At 34.5% G+C, this 18,201-nt stretch overlaps 1 protein-coding gene across 1 annotated transcript in view; it reads left to right on the top strand.

The window, feature by feature from the left end:
- Positions 1-18,201, top strand: part of IARS2 (isoleucyl-tRNA synthetase 2, mitochondrial) — a 51,465-nt gene that overhangs the window by 23,915 nt on the left and 9,349 nt on the right. Inside the window, exons 13-16 of the mRNA XM_036932167.2 lie at positions 12,088-12,190; positions 12,866-12,959; positions 16,319-16,427; positions 17,385-17,487. Of these exons, the coding sequence (XP_036788062.2) occupies positions 12,088-12,190; positions 12,866-12,959; positions 16,319-16,427; positions 17,385-17,487 (409 nt within the window). The remainder of the gene's footprint in view (positions 1-12,087; positions 12,191-12,865; positions 12,960-16,318; positions 16,428-17,384; positions 17,488-18,201) is intronic.

The raw sequence follows: 18,201 nt of genomic DNA, 5'->3' as shown, positions 1-18,201 counted from the left end.
CTGATTTTCTTTCCTATGACAATTCATTGTTCTTGACTGTGTACCTTGCGTTGCTAGAAAAAAGTGTTAACAATCCAAAGATGATGGGGGATACTGGGATGGAATTTTCTTTAGGAATTAGAGCCACTCCTTTACTCTGAGTCTGCTCTCCCTTTCAGTAGAAGTGTGGCATTATGTAACTGTTTATAGAGCCTTTAAAATTTAAGACATTATAATGTAGTTAAATGCAAAAAAAGTTATATTAATTCCAGTGATGATTACATTCCCAATTACTCTTTTTTCCTTAGCGTCTTCTTTTAATTTATAAATACAATACATTGACATAATAAACAATTCAAGGTAGAAAAGCTTTGATGTAAGTGAGGAAGTGAACAGCAAGTGAAAAGATCTTTTTCCTAATCCAGACACTAAATTCTTGAGGCTGTGAACAAGACTGACATGGTCCTTGCTGTTAATGAGATGATAGTCTAGTTGGTTTATTCTAGTAAATTAGGGAGGCTTTCAGTGTTGTGGCTGTTAACAGATGTGGAAAGGGGAATATTAATCATTCCTTTTAGAAATATGTCCTAGGTTGTCATTTTCTGTGAATAATTTTGTTTTAGTTTCATTAATGGAATTTTTACTGAATTAATGTTGAACATGAGTAAAGAATTTGAGCACATGTTTTAAGTATTTTCACATTTCATCAGTTGAAGATCTTGTGAGGTTTTTGAGGGCATGGAGGCCAGCAGTTATGGGGAGTTCAAATAACTATAGACATGGAGTTGAGTGTCCCAGTGTGGGGTTCATCAAAATTTTTGTAAGATGGTTCTGCTTTTCATTGTTGATATTCTCAGTATTTACTTAGGTGGTACTTTTATGAATGCATGTATTTTAGGGCTTTTTATATAAAGTGTTTTGTTTTCTTTCATAAGTATAGCTACTTATGAGGTAGTTATTAGTATCCTTCATGTGAAAGTTCCTTTTCAATTTGAAATATGCATTTATTACTATTTCACGGGTGATCTGACACCTACGGCATCATGGCTCAGAGGGAGGAGTTAGAAGCTCTGTTTTGGGCAAATACCAAACCATAAAACAGCTTATTTTGCTTCATTCACAAGAGATGTGGCATTTGAGTAGGGACTTGTGGATTAGGTAGGAAATGGGGGAAAGTATTTTGCAAGTGGAGGGATTAGCAAGAGCTGAGAACCTGGAGTGCGGAAACAGCATGTGTATAGGAACTGTAATGGGACAGTGGGTATGTGAGGGGAGTTTCAGAAAGATAAACACTGAAAAAGATTGGTTGGGCCAATTATAGTGAGTCTTGAATTCGAGGTTAAAGAGTGTAAACTTTTAAGAAGGCATGTGTATTAAGAGTATATTTTAGGAAAAGAAACTAGAGGCTAGAGACCAGGAAGTCATTGTAAAGTTATTTCAGTATCAGTACAATTTGGAGCTGAGGTAAGACTCTTTGGCCTAAATATTGTTGCTTGTGTTGTTTTTATAATTGAGAGCTTGGTCGTGTGTAAGCTGCTAATATCTTAATATCTTAAATTTGAGATAAATTTACACAAGCATTTAAAATTCCACAGTGGGGAATTTTCTTTTCAGGAATATTTATAAGCCACTGCTATTGTTTTTTTTTTTTTTTTTTCTTTTCTTTTCAGTATTTAGAGAACAAGATTTTTAGGGAATTTCCTTGAAGTGACTGAGATTGGCTCTATCTATTGATCAATCGTCTATGTGTATTACTAAGTAGAGCAGACTGGTTTATTGGACCATTATTTTGTCATGACAATAAAGTTGTACACGGGTCATTGGTTGGTAAGCTAGGTGAAGTAAATGTGAGCTTTGTCAGAAAAACACAGCAAATTTTCATTAGGTACCATTACGTTTTATTTACAGTCAGTACATTTACACGATTACGTGGTGTGTTCTTTTCTATGCGTTTACCATTACACTGCTTGCTTGGTAGTAGCTGATTTCTGACTCTGAAGTAGCAGAGATACACAGGACAGTGGCCTACAGAAATGACAGACACGCAGCCATCTTGTCTGTCAATTCATAGGTCATTTTCCTGGGTACCATTTCTTAATGACGACTCTAATCTTCTTCCATTGTTGGGACTTTTATGTGACGTGCACTTGATTTAGGAAAATAGGTATTCTTAGTTATTTGCTTATTTTTCAAAACAACATGAAAGATTATCTTTTTTCCTCATTAGTCAGACAATCAAGTGACCACAATTTTCTGTCCTTGGATATGCCTTTTTATATTGTAGCAAGTTGGTAACCATCAAAAGTAACAGCAGCTCCACTGGCGATCGATACACAGTCCACATGGAGTTGCTGTTACACTTGATAACTCCACTCAGTATGTCAGAAGATCGGTTTGCTTTTCTTGATGAAAGTCTGTGAATTACCTCTTGTTGTTTCTCAGAAGAAAATCTTGATTTATTCTAGTTCTAAATAAGTTTAGAAACTGGTAGATTTGAAGCTCTGGTTCAAATTAATGTCCTCATTTGCACTTTTATTTTCTGAAGAAATAATTCCATTTCTGACTTTAACATCATGGATCATTTTTTTGAATCTGTAGTATAATGCCATTATAATTTAGATGGAAATCTATTCTTAGTTAATAAAGACAACTGATTTTTATCACAAAGAAGATAAAATTTAGAAACATTTGCTACCTGGGAAGGAAAAGAAGTTGTATTAGTTAGATTTTCTTCATTTCAGATGATTATAATCAACATTACAGTTAATGCAATAATTAACTTACACATTTACGAAACAGCCCCTCATTCCTGAAAATTATAAGACACTTACTAGAAACAGTTAAGACCTGGAATTTTTAGTTTAATTTGAGTGTTAGCTTTAACTACCTCAAATTTTTGTTCATGTTAATAATGACATTTTGGTGAAGAAATAATTATGTTCACTAAATAAAAATTTTTCTAAAATTGTTTTCTGTCACCTTTAAAATGTGGGATTAAATTAAAAATAGAATTTTCCACCCAGGATTTAATTGTGTTCTAAGATTAAATTTAGGAAATAAATTTGAAGGAGCTTCTTACCTTATTCCAGTAATTTGCAGAAGAAAAGTTGTCTTATAGTCTTTAATATTTTTGCTTTTATAAAAGCAAATCATAGGGAACAGTGGGATGACGGCAACATGTTCTTCATTGGCTAGTAATTGTAGTGCTGCTGTGTTCTTTCCAATAACAGGCTTAATAAGCCTTCAGCCCAGTTGATACCAAAGTTCAGAGTGACTGGTTGGTGTCACGGTTGATCTGACTACCTTGTGAGTTTCCACTGATTGAAACCTCATGAGGGACACATAATGTGTGTGTTTAGATAAGGCCCTTTAGTAAAGTACAAAGTTTTATGATGGGCTTATTGCTTTATGAAATACAGCATTGAAATGGAAACCCTTAGATAAGTGGTTTCACCCAATTTTATCAGTAATTTATACTGATCTTTAAGTTATAACTTAACTGTGTGTTTATGTTAAGTATAGGATATTAACAAAATAAAGGAGACAATTCTTAGTTTCAAAAGACAAATTTTGACTTCTAACTTGAAGAATATTTAATATCACTAAGAAATGCCTATAAAATTGTTTAAAAAATTTTTAAAGCATGATCTCAGTTTTTTTTATGTAAAATTACACTTCTGGGTATTTATCCTAAGGAAGAGGATTAAATGTCTCTTGTACAAAGATGCCTAATACAGTTGTTTATAAAGGAACATAATAAATAACAAGAAGGGGTAATTTAAGTCATTTGTAGAAGAATGAATATGCAGCCATTAAAAATGGTAGCTGAGCTCTTAATGTTTGCCTCGTTCCCTGTGTATGAGAATCAAATGCAGCCCATTCTTACATTTGGCTATTCCTGCATTTTTGCTACAGCACAAAAAGTGAGTATCTTCTGAGCACTAGTATAGCATTTATGTATATTTTCTTCCACAATTACCTGTTCAGATTTTGTTTTAACTAATGTTAAATTTATCTTGACTTTGTAGTCCAGTATAGTTACCTCAGGTTGGCGGGTTGTGTGTGTTTTTACTTTACTACAAATTTGTTTTTAAAATTATCTCCCATGATGTGTTAGGATTATTCAGATCACCAGAGTAAGATCAAGAAAAAGGTTTTACTTTGTAATACTAATTCTGTGCACTTAAATTTTGATTTGTTTGGATTGTGAGGATGTTTTTGTCTTTGAAATCAGCATTCTTATTTATCATAAGCTTACTCAGTTTTCATCCTCAACTTCCAGAGTTGTCTTTAGTTTATTTCCTTGATTTTGAAAATATAAGTAATAAGTTATCTAAGGTCTTAAAATAGAACTAACTGAGTTGCAGAACATAATGCTTACTAAAATATATTTAATACATGATATTTTTATATTTCATGATATAATGTAAGGGAGCAAGTGTTGCTCCAAATATTAATGAGGCAGAGCTTCTTTTCTCCCCTCTTTAAAATGTTTCTTATTTCTTTTGGATACATTGAAAAGATTATTCTTCTATCCAGATTCATACACATATGTTATGAGGAAAAGTATCGGATCATTTTCTTAATATTGTGTAGTTTTAACTTCAGTTCTACCAGACCACATTGAAGTCTTACTCAAGATTTAGAAATCTCAGGCAATGACATGCCAAAACAACATTGCCATTGCAAACTTGTAATGTATTCTGCTATTGTCAGTGGAAGGTCACAAAACCTGTGATAAGAATGTACTGTGAATTGCATAGAATTTTAGTCAAAGGTGGCCTTAGAGACCCTATAACCCAACTGTCATTTTTATCTTCTTAAAATTATTAATTCTTAAAATTATTCTAAGGTCACACTTCCATTGTAGAAAATTTAGAAGTATACAGAAAAAATAGAGGCAACCGTTTTTTAACATTTCGTCATATTTCTTTTCAGGTATTTGAAAATTTGATATGTTTCTTTTTTTTTCTTTTTCTCTGTACATTCCATAATTGAGAGCATACTATATAGTTTATATCCTGCATTTTCTAACTTAACATTTGTAGCAATCATTTCGCTTGTCATTAAAATCTCTTTGGAAATAGGATTTCTAAAGATTCATGAAAAATCAATATGGCATTTATGACATAGTTATGACATATTATTTTTTAATTGTCCTGTTATTGGACATAATTATATACATACGGGTAAATAATTGTCCTCATATTATCTTAAAGAATATTACTATAAATGTGTTGGAATGAATACTTCTGTGCATAAATGTTTGTCCCATTTTTTATTGGTTCCTTAGAAATATCACCATATCATTTCCAGAAAAGTTGAAACATTTTTACTTTTATCAACAGCATATGAGTGTCTGTTTCAGTGTAGCCATTCTAGAATTAGAATGTTATCATTTTGAATCTTTGCCATACTGAATAGGTGAAAAATGGTATCTCATAGTTTGCATTTGTTCAGTTAATAGTGAAGATTATGTTGAATTTGTCATATATTTACTAGTGCTTCATATTCTGTGAATTTCTTGTTCATGTTCTCCCATTTTTCATAGCAGGATGCTGTTTTTCTTGTTGCTTTGTAGGTGTTCACTGTGCACTTTTTTTTATTAAAGTATCATTTATATAGAATCTTATGAAGGTTTCACATGAACAACATTGTGGTTTCAATATTCACTCATATTACCAAGTCCTCACTACCCGCTTTGCAGTCACTGTCTATCAGCGTAATAAGATGCTATAGAGTCATTACTTGTCTCCTCCGTGCTGTACTGCCTTCCCCGTGACCTGCCTGTATTGTGATTGTGAATTATAATGCCCCTTAATCCTCTTCTCCCTCCCTCCCCATCCACCCTCCTCAGCCCCTCCCCTTTGATAACCAACTGCTAGTCCCTTCTTGGAGTCAGTGAGTCTGTTGCTGTTTTGTTCCTTCAGTTTTCTTTGTTTTTATACTCCACAAATGAGTGAAATAATTTGGTACTTGTCTTTCTCCACCTGGTTTATTTCACTTATTATAATACCCTCTACCTCCATCCACGTTACTGCCAATGGTGGGATTCCATTATGTATATATATCACGTCTTCTTTATCCATTTATCTATTGATGGACACTTAGGTTTCTTCCATATCTTGGCTGTTGTTAAATAGTACAGCAATAAACAGGGGTGCATATGTCTTTTTGAATCAGGGATCTTGTTTTCTTTTGGTAAATTCCAAGGAGTGGAATTACTGAGTCAAATGGTATTTAGTTTTTTGAGGAACCTCCATACTGCTTTCCACAATGGCTGAACTAATCTGCATTCCCACCAATAGTGCATGAAGGTTCCTCTTTCTCCACATCCTCGCCAGCATTTGTTATTTTTTGTCTCTTGGATGGTGTTCATCTAACCATTGTGAGGTGATAACTTATTGTGGTTTTAATTTGCATTTCCCTGATGATTAACAATGTGGACATCTTTTCATGTACCTGTTGGCCATCTGAATTTCTTCTTTGGAGAAGTGTCTGTTCAGATCCTCTGCCTACATTTTAATTGAGTTACTTGTTTTTTGGGTGTTCGGTTGTGTGAGTTCTTTATAAATTTTGAATGTTAACCCCTTTTAGAATAAGTTGTTTAAAAACATATTCTTCTACATCACTTATCATCAGGGAAATGCAAATTAAAACCACAACGAGATATCACCTCACACCAGTAAGGATGGCCAGCATCGAAAAAATTAAGAACAACAAATGCTGGCAGAGAAAGGGGAACCCTCCTACACTGCTGGTGAGAATGTAAGCTAGTTCAACCATTGTGGAAAGTAATATGGAGGTTCCTCAAAAAACTAAAAATAGAAATCCCATTTGACCTGGCAATCCCATTTCTTGGAATTTACCCAAAGAATACAACTTCTCAGATTGAAAAAGACATATGCACCCCTATGTTTATCGTAACACTTTTTACAATAGCCAAGATATGGAAGCAACCTAAGTGTCCATCAGTAGATGAATGGATAAAGAAGAGGTGGTACATGTATACAATGGAATATAATTCAGCCATAAGAAAGAAAGAAATCCTACTATTTGCAACAACGTGGATGGAGCTGGAGGGTATTATGCTCAGTGAAATAAGCCAGGTGGAGAAAGACAAATGCCAAATGATTTCCCACATTTGTGAAGTATAACAATGAAGCAAAACTGAAGGAACAAAATGGCAGCAAACTCAGAGACTCTAAGAATGAACTAGTGGTTACCAAAGGGGAGGGGTGTGGGAGGGCAGGTGGGGAGGGAGGGGGAAGAGGACTGAGGGGTGTTATGTTTAGCACACATGATGTGGGGATCATGGGGAGAACAGTGTAGCACAGAGAAGGCACATAGTGAATCTGTGGCATCTTGCTGCACTGATGGACAGTGACTGCATTGGGGTGTGGGTGGGGACTTGATAATATGGGTAAATGTAGTAACCACATTGTTTTTTCATGTGAAACCTTCATAAGAGTGTATATCAATTATACTTAATAAAAAATTTTTAAAAAATACAAATTTTAAAAAAGTATAAAAGTATATATATATATTCTTCTACAGATGACTTTTTGTTCTCATGATGGGGTCCTTTGCTGTATAGAAGCTTTTTAGTTTGATGTAGTCCCACTTATTCATTTTTTATTTTGTTTCCCTTGCCCAAGGAGATGAGTTCAGGAAAAGGTTGTTCATGTTTATATTCAAGAGATTTTTGCCTTTGTTTTCTTCTATGAATTTTATGATTTCATGACTTACATTCAGGTTTTTGATCATTTTGAGTTTACTTTTGTGTATGGAGTTAGACAATAATCCAGTTTCATTCTTTTCCATGTAGCTGTCCAGCTTTGTCAACACCAGTTGTTAAAGAGGCTGTCATTACCCAATTGTATATCCATGGCTCCTTTATCATATACTAATTGACCATATATGTGTGGGTTCATATCTGGACTCTCTATTCTGTTCCATTTGTCTGTGGGTCTGTTCTTGTGCCAGTACCAAATTGTTTTGATTACTGTGGTTTTGTAATAGAGCTTGGCGTTAGGTAGCATAATCCCCCCATCTTTATTCTTGCTTCTCAGGGTTGCTTTGGCTATTCAGGGTCTTCTGTGGTTCCATATGAATTTTAGAACTATTTGTTCTAGTTTGTTGAAGAATGCTGTTGGTATTTTAGTAGGAATTGCATTGAATCTGTAGGTTGCTTTAGGCAGGATGGACATTTTGACAATATTAATTCTTGCTATCCATGAGCATGGGATGTATTTCCATTTATTGGTGTCATCTTTAATTTCTCATGAGTGTGTTGTAGTTTTCAGAGCACCGTGTACTTTTTTTATACATGAACTCTTTTAGAGAAAAATTAAGTCAGTCTCTTCTCAATATCATGAAAGTGTATATTGGATGGATTAATGAGTTAAATGTAAATGTGAAAATATAATGACACTGTAATGAAAAGAGATCAATATTTAATTTCTGAATAGATAGGAATACATATTTCAACATCTGAAAATAGCATTAAATGTGGATTTATAAAAGTTTTTAAATTTCTGCATTAAAAAGTTATTTATCCTTCCAATACAAAATCAAAGGGCAAATCACAAACTAAAAAAAAAAAAATACTATGTAGTTTTACTTCTGACAGCTTTTTTGAAATTAGATTTTTAGAAAACCACTTTCACACTGTATTTAACAATGTATAGTCATGTCATTTTTAGTAAGTATTATTAGGTAAACTAAAAGTAAAACAAACCTTTCTCACTGTAAAGAGACTTTTTATGAGGTAGTAAAAGTATATTTACAAATAAGATACATATAAAGTACAAGATTAAATTTCTTCCTAAAATATATTGTACGTCTAAGTGAATTACTATTATCTTCATAAGAAAATGTAGCAGTTAAAATTTCAATTTTAGTTAGACAAGAGGTGAGTGGCTGGCTAAACTTGGTAGGATTTTACAATTGCCTTAACATTCCAGCTACAAAATTGGAATCTTTATTTATTGTTTGGTATTATTAGTTATAGATGCAATAAGGTACTTAAGTATATAGTTAAGTAGTACTTAAAGATAATTCTCAAACTGCATTGAGTTGTTTCCTACTTATATTTAGGGGTATAAAAAAGAGTTTAGTCTCAGAGTTAAATTTCACAATCGAAAATAGATGTGTATCATCTATGATTGTAAAGGTTCCTGAATAAAATAGTAGGATGTTTCTTTTTCCTTTTTGGAGAATAAAAGTTTTCACATAGCCTTCTTACAGCTTTTCCTAGTGTCCATAGAAACTGAAGCTTAGAAAAATAATAATGACGTATCCCTGTCGGTATCTAGTAAGTCAGGATCTGGTCTTTGGACCTGGTGCCTGTTCTGTCAACACACTAATCTCTGGGGACAGCCTGGTTCCCTGGCTTCATTTCTGGTTCATGGGTAATAAGTCTTTGCCTTTGCTTAGCAAACCCCAGAGTATAGCAATATGAGTTCACACTTGTGGTGGTAAAAACAGTTTTGCACTGTGATTTAGGAGATACAATTTTAAGGCCTGGCTTTAACTGTGATACTTCTTAGGCTCTTGATTTAAGGGACCCCAAAGTACAGAACAGTTTATCTCTCAAGAGCTACTAAATATGTTTTTCTGTGACTCCAAGACAATGCTTGTAGTGCTCTGAAACATATGGCATGTGGCATACACATAAATGCTTTTATTTTAATGACAATATTAATCCTAACATCTCTACCTTACTTTCTAAATCAATATAAAATATGAACCATTTTTACCTTTTTTTATTTTTACTTTTGTTTTTTTTCTGTTTATTTCCAACACATTTAAAACTGTTTCACTGTTCTACTTTGCTGTTTACCTAAATTGCATTCTAATGATAGTATTGTAAAAAAAAATGGCAAAATGACATGCATATTTAGAATCATTTTTTATGAAAATTTCATAATTGGTAAGAACAGCTTACCTACTATAATTATGTGTCAAAGTACTTTGCTAATATCTCTCTTTCTGGTTCTTCTAGAGGAGGCTTATTCAGATTTCTGTTGTAATATATATTCCTATTTTCTTAACTGATAAAATGTTCTGTGAAAACTATAAAAATAGTAATATGTAACTAAATATATAACTAGGTAGTTATTGCACAAAGTTTTATGGTCTCATATCACAAAAGTTTATCTTTACTGTTAAAGTCCATCTAAAATGTGTGACAATTAGAAATGTGGACTTGTGCCTATTTTAACAATCTTGTTATTTATAACTTCTTCAAAATAAATGCTGGTAGCATTATACTTTTTCATTCTATCCTTCGTAGTATATTTACTTAAATATTTAATATTTCATTTTGTAGAGCATATAATGTATAATACCTATTTAATTTTTGCTTCCCACAACAATTTTTTCATAAACACTTCATGTTATCTGAGAATTATCAGACCCAGGAAAGTTAAATGATTTGCCTTACATAGTCATGATTAATAAGAAGCATTAATAAGAAGCATTTCTTATCAACTACTCTTCCATTTCCGTTGACTCTTACGGACCTACAGTTAATTCTTAGTTACTTGCATAAATGAAGTGAAGGAGGAGAATTCAAAAGTTGACTTTAGTTTATGTATTTTGATCTTTAAATATTAATATGGGTGTTTTGATAATTAAGAAAATTAGCTGTACAAATTTATATGACTTTGAAGAATCAGTTTGAATAGTAGCTAATGCTTACATAACACTTACTAAAATGATCACACATTGTTCTAGGCATTTTATATATAAACTCAATTAACATCCATAGTAGCTGTCTTAAAGATACTGTTACTATTTGCATTATGCAAACTGAGGTACAGAAGTGTTAAATGCTTTGCCCAGGGTCACATAGCAGGTAAGCGACAGAGATAGGAATTAAACCAAAGTTACCCGGCTCCAGGATCCATGCTTTTAACCATTATATTTATTGTGACTCAGTCAAAAGCAATAGGGGAAGTTGTAATTTCAAAGAAGTTATGATAATAAATTAAAAGTAAGTTACCTGTGAGAAAATTTAGTATAAACTTCCCTGGTTTTAATTTTTAAATAATTTATAACTGTGTATCTTTCCCAAATTATGATCAGTTTCAGTATTCATTTGCTGTGCATTCATTGGCTTTCCACTGTATGTTAGGTACTGTGCTAAGTTTTACATGGATCATCTCATTTAGTTTGCAGTCATTCTGAGAGAAGTTTCTGGGATCACTAAAATACAAGTTCCAGTATGGCAGGAATCTGAACTGCTTTATCTCCAGTGCTTAGAACAGGGTCCAGGACATTGCAGGTGCTCAATAAATATTTTTAAAACATCATTTGTATGATTCTCCTTAACAGAGAGGGACAATCAGGACTTAGAAAGTTCTGGTACTTGTGCACGGCCATATATATAAAAAGTGGCCGAATCATGAGGGAAGCCTGGATATATCTGTTGTCACAGTCCATGCTCTATTATGGCATTGCCACTTATACAGAAGAATTTGGATAGTCCGATAAGCAGTGAGGAGGGCACTGGGAGTTTTTGAGAGGGAATTGGTGTGATAAATGCAGTTTTAGGAATGCAGTTGTGTCATGTAAATTAAAGGGTTGAGAATAGGGGGAAAGTCAGACCATTGCATCTGTCTAGTTGAGACTGTGAGGTTGGAATGATACAGTATCAGTGAGAGCAAAGAACACATGGGAGTAAAATTTCAAAGGTAGAACTAACAGAATGTGTTGGCTTAATTTGGACAAAAATGGAGGAGGCGGGGGTTGGTGGGTGATCACTAGTTGGTTTTGAATTAGGTTCCTGGACTGAAAATAGATGGATAGAAATAGCGAAATCAGTAACTGAAATAGGAACATCAGGAAAAGTCTTTTTTTTTTTTTTTCTTTTACAGGCTTTTTGTGATCAACTTGATTTTATTTATATTGAATTTAAGCAGCCAAGTAAGCAAGTAATGGAAGATACTGCTACTAAACTTTGGGGGGCAAGATAGGGAAAAATCTCCTGCAGATAGAAAAACTATCACTATTTTGTTTTTTAAAAATAATTGCTTCTTAATATTAAAATTATATTGATTATAGTAGTTAATTGAGCAATTCTACCTTCTTCCTGCTAAATAGCCAAACCATTGAGCATATTATTAAACTAGTGGAACAATTTGGCAGTGATGTCTGGTGGACCCTTCCCCCTGAGCAACTCCTTCCAAAAGAAGTCTTATCTCAGGTAAATTTATATTTGTATTTAACCGCCTTTCTGTGTATGATTTAATGACAACATGAGAGATTCTTGGGAATTAAAAGGTAGTTATATTATGTGAAGTTTGTAAGTTTATTCTCTGTAAATCAGGAGCCATGCAGTTTGAGAGTAGTTTGTGTTCAGCTGCAGAAGCGTGTATTTAGTAGAGCAGTACAGTGTGGGGGTTATTTGTTACCTTAGTGAGGGCTAAGACTGACTTCACCGGGTTTGGTTGACTAAGCAGGTGTAATTGTGGCTATGACAGAACAGTGCCCAGCTTGGGTACAGCAGGGCTTTGTAGGATATGAGCTAGAGTTTAACAGATTGCATCACACATTGAAAAGTCCAAATTGAAAGGTAATTTAAGAAAATAAGAACAATTTATATTAAAAAAATTTAATTTTTAATTTACTGAATTTTAATAAAATTTTAATTTAATTTATATTAGTAAATGTGTAATGAGTTGGCCACAATAAATTTTATATGCAAATGAGGCAATTGCATTTTAATATGAAAAATTTTAAATCCCTTAAAAATCATTTTAAAATATGAATTTAATGGCTCTATTCTAAGTATTTAATTTTCTTAAGACTTTTTTAGGTGTTTATTGTATATATGTTGTGATCTGTGTGTAACGGCAGTGTTCCCACGTCACCTTGCTAGGTCGGTGGTCCTGACGCCTTGGAGTATGAGCCGGGTCAGGATATCCTGGACATCTGGTTTGACAGTGGCACGTCGTGGTCTTGTGTTCTTCCAGGTAGTCTTAAATAATAGATTATATGCCAGTCAATCCGTTTTGGAAATACATAAATGTTCCTGAGAAGAAATCTATGATCAAGAATTTTTTTGGAAGCTCTTCTGCTAGAATTTTAGATCTGGGCCCTTGGATATTATTTAACCCAGTGACTTCTGAATGCTTTTTGTTTTGCCAAATGACATTTTACATAGAACCACAATACATAAAATAGATAAGAATGGGAGTTTTTTTCCTCTCCTTGACCCACTTGGCAACCCCAGTGCACTCAGTTCTGTGAAATAAAGTTTGGAAAGTACTGAAATAATCTGATCCCCTCATTTATCAGAAGAAATGAGGTTGAATTATAGCCAGATTAGGTGGTGGTCACATAGCTCAGTGGGCGCCAGACTGGAACTCAGGCACCTTGAGTTCAGTTCTCATTCTCTCATATTACATTGCCTGGCCATGCCTTCTCCCCGCTCCATACAGACAGCTGACTGACTTTATACTCATTCATGTTTAGGGCACGTTTTTGACTCATTGGATAAAGAGAAAGGAGAGATGGACAGGAATTATGAGACGAATGCCCATGCATGTGTTTAGATGCCGAAGAAGGTAGTGAAAGGTAGAGATAAAATGAAGAATAAGGCTCGTTATCAAGGAGTTTAAAGACAGGGATGAATCAGGTGGCAGGAAGCAGTGGTGGGTCAGACGGTTCCTCACACTGCTGCGAAGTGCCCGCTTGGGCCCAGGGGGTCCCCTTTGCTTTCTGGAGCAAGGGCGTGTGGGAAAGTAGTTTGTCTGCTAGTGGAATTGGAAGGGATGGTCCTCAAGTTTTACTTGAGATGTTCTTCTGTTACAGCCTCACTACTGAGAGGACAGCAGTATAATTCCTAGTAGGTAAATAATTCCCTACATTTGGACCTTTCTTTTAGCTTAGGAAATTTGAAAAGCAAAATAAAAATTCATGTAAATTCTTGTTTACTCTGTATGACAGCTAAAATGTGTGTAATATGTCCAAGTCATAATTGGAGCCTTTGATGGGGTTAAGCTGCACGAGAACCAATTTGCTCTGCTGTTTGCGGTGCTGACGGTTCAGTCACCTTATTTCTAGTCTGTGATGATCTTAACCCATATTTGACTGCTGCAGAAATACTTGAATAAATGGAATTAGTGGTAAAAATGCACCTAAACAGTAAATCATTCTTTCCTTCTCTGTCGTATTTAGGTAATTAATTCAAAGAAAGACAATTTTTCATTTAAATATGTATGTTGCATGCATAGGAGGCTGTCGGAACAGAAACAACCTCCCTTCACAGATAATACACAAATCCAGTTTAGACTGGAGTTTCTGCTTTTTACTCAGATCTCATATTCTTCCTCCTCAAAAAAAGGTAAATAAAATAACAAAAATCTTATGAGATCGATCAGTAAGAATTAGAGTAATTGACATATTTTATCCTATTTTCCTCCCTTTTATTCCTTTATGATAAAATTATTCCAAAAGATAGGCAGAAAGAATAGTGAGAAGAGGTCATAGAAGTGAATTCATAGTTTGAAAAGGCATGAGTCAAAGGTAATTTTCCTTTAAAAAAAAAAGTTACCCACTTTCTTGAGGAGGCTTATTGTACTTTTCATTCTCAAATGGTTTATATCAAGTCTAATATGCAATGATTCACCATTTACATATTTCTCTGAAAGTACGTTATTGCAAAATCAGCTGGATTTTGAGCTTTGTTTTAGCTACCCGTCTGCATCATTATCTACTGATGTTCAACAAGATGAATTTGGTGATTGTATGGCATACATAACTGGTTTTACTTCCTGCTGACAGATTTTATAGCAGTGAAAGAGATTTAACTTATGAATTTGACACAAGATCAGGTACCTGTTTCACTTGAGTTCAAGGTCAACAGAACTTAAGAAAATGAAACCTGAACACTTTCTGAAAGGGAATGGCATTTTAAAGTGAATCATATATAGGTAATAAGTCACACCCGTACTTATACATTTTACCAGTGATGTTCAACTTTGATCACTTGGATAAGGTGCTGTCTGCACAGTTTCTCGGTTGTAAAGTTACTTCTCCCTCTCATCCCCTTATAGTAATTATAATAGGTAAGTATCTTGTAGGGACATAATTTAAGGCTAGAAATAATACTGTTTTCTCACCAGAATTTCACCTAGTAGTTAAGCACCCTTGATTTTTGGACTGAAATGATTGTTACGATGTTTGCCAAATGGCCCCTTGTCTCAGATTATTATTGAATAATTTGAATTAATTGTTGCTAACTGTTGAATGCTAACTAAATATATGTCCTAACAAATTTGAGGCTAAAGTACTATGTGGTAATTTTCTCTCCATGTCTTTTTAAAAAAAATATTTTACTTTTTTTAGAGCAGTTTTAGGTTCACAGCAACAATAAGAGAAAGGTACACAGAGTTCCCATATGCCTCCTGTCCCTACATATGGATAGCCTTCCCTGTTATCAACATCCCCCACCGGAGTGGACTGGTGATGGACCTCCACGGACACGTATGATGCCCCGAAGCTCAGAGTTTACATTAGGATTCGCTCTTGGTGCTGTGAATTCTATGGGCTAGACAAATATGGCGTGTATCCATCGTTACAGTATCCGACTGAGTACTTCCACTGACCAAAAAAATCCTCTGTGCTCCACCCGTTCACCCCTCCTCCCCACTCCCTCACCTCATGCCCTGACCCCTGGCTCCTGTGGCTTTTTATAGTTTGCTTATCTTTTGGCTAGGTCATCATCAAATCAGGAGTTAATAATTTGCCCTTTATATAAAAGGTATTCCTTTTTTCTAATTTAATTTCCTGATTAAGCACACATCCTCTGGTGCCAGATTGTCTAGGTTCAGAAGCTGTCCCTACTGTTCACTACCTGCGTAACCCTGGACAAGTTATAAAACCTCTCAGGGCCTCACTTGCCTCATCTGTAAAATGGAGATGATGATAACAATACCTTACAGAGTTAGGATGAGAATAAGACGAATTAACATAAGGTAGCTGATGCTCAACAGGAATTTGTTGAATTAATAAAAATTTTATTTTCCTGAAAGATTTAGTAAGAAATACTGGTAGTGGTAATTATTTTGAGTAAATCTCTAATTTAGCTAGTGTTTTAATTGCCTATGGTTTGGGAGATGCTACTCCAAGGTTTATTTTCTTTATCTTTATTAGTAAATGTAGGCATTGAAGGTAATAATAGCTCAAGTGCATGCAATCTAGCCATTGGGTATAGTATTACACAAGAAATAAATAACAGTACTTTTGTTGTTTTAACACTTTGATACATGTTCATTTTCATTTTCCTCTTTTAATTAAATTTCTGTATATTTTAATATTTTTTTTCAAGGTACTGATCAAAGAGCAGACCTGTACTTGGAAGGAAAAGACCAGCTTGGTGGCTGGTTCCAGTCTTCCTTACTAACGAGTGTGGCAGCAAGGCGGAGGGCCCCTTTTAGGTAGGTGTCACCCCTGGGCCAAAGAAGCCGCGCTTTGAGAGCTTCTGCTGGGCACTTGCCAGTGTGCGAAGCTCTGTGCTGAGTAGTATTTATATAATAAAATGCCACCTTTAATTAGCTTATGGTCTCCAGACTCATAGAGAATTGAGAGTTTGAAATATTAAAAAAAAAAAGAAGTAGAGAAGTCTTGCCACTGATAGAGATTCCTAACTCCAGAAGTGAAGCCGTCATTGACCGCAGTAGTGGGGAACTCTAGAGGGAGCTAGATGGTGAAATACGGTAAGACTTGACGTGGAGGGATGTAGAGAAGGATGATCTACGTTGATCGAAGACAGCCGAGCTCAAATATCCTTATATTTATAATATCCCCAAGTGCCTAATGAACTGAAATATTCTTTAGTGACTTTTATTAATTAGGGATTCTTATTAAGTTACAGATAATTGCTTTTCCTTATACAAATGTGTGGATACAAATTCTAATCAGAAAGATTCTTAAGCTTAAGATATTTCTTATCTTACACTGAAAACCCATTCCACAATTTACATGTTGATGTTTCTCTTGTGTAACATGCTTTTAAAAGCCAGTAGAACAGCAGATATATTTCTCTCAAATTGTCTTTTTGAAGATAATTTTGAGGTGGTAATCTGCTCTTTTTAAGGCATGCTTTTTCCTGGCTAGTTTTTAATGATCAAAATCCATGTATAACAAATGCTCAGGAAATTCTTGAGTGAGTAAACATCAGAAATTTTTCTGTGTATTAGTAGAGAGCTTTCTATTTAACAGTCATGATAAATAAGCTGCTGAAAATTAGACTTTCAAGAACAGCTTTCATATGTAATCTGTTGAGAAAAATCCTATTTTTGTGTCAAACTAAATCTTTATAAGTCATCTTCAAAAAGATCATTATGTTTTGTTATAACAGATTCATTTTCTTGTTCGTTTGTTTGTTTTCTTAGGACAGTGGTGGTTCATGGATTTACTCTCGGAGAAAAGGGAGAGAAGATGTCCAAGTCTCTTGGCAATGTCATTGACCCCGATGTTGTCATTAATGGAGGACAAGTAGGTGGTTCTCTAAAAATTCTTTTTATATTTGCTTTAAATCTCTTAAGTTGGCAGCCAAAACCATCAATCTACTTACTTCAATATAAAAAATGTATGTATATAGTAATAGTGCACACCTAATCATGTTTTATTTCTAGGCTCTTAAATAATACATGATTTTAATGAAAAAATGTAGGGTTGGGGTTGTGACCCTTTTGACTCATACCTGGTCTGAATCTCCAGTTAGGTCTTGAGACATGCTATCCATTCTTTTATGGCCTGACCTTTAAAAATTTGTAAACTCTAATTCTACAGTTAAATGGCAACAGTAGAAGAAAAAAATGAGATTGCAACTTCTGAATGCACATTTCAGTTTTCTTGGAAATTATACCCTTTAAAACAAGTCATTACTGAGCATCAAATCTGAGGTTGCTGATAATTTGGTTTATCTCGGAGTTGCTTTCAGAGAAGAAATCACTTGTCTGTTATTTTACTGCTTTGGCTTAGTGCCCTCCCAGAGTCCTGTCATCTTTGCCCTGTGCACAGAGCTGCTTCAGAATATTGAAATGGAGCAGCAGCCCTTTCCTTCCCCTCCCCATCACGGAGACAACAGGGCGCTGCTCTGTGTCTGGCACCGGCTCTGATGGATAGAGGTGTGCAGACACGACCAGGGAGGACGTTAGTTGTTGGCCCCTGCACAAGAATGGAGATCTCAGAGCATGCTCCTCTTTT

Source organism: Manis pentadactyla, chromosome 19 (assembly GCF_030020395.1).
Source record: "Manis pentadactyla isolate mManPen7 chromosome 19, mManPen7.hap1, whole genome shotgun sequence".
NCBI classification, from domain to species: domain Eukaryota; kingdom Metazoa; phylum Chordata; class Mammalia; order Pholidota; family Manidae; genus Manis; species Manis pentadactyla.
This window is presented reverse-complemented; position numbering and strand designations above follow the sequence as displayed.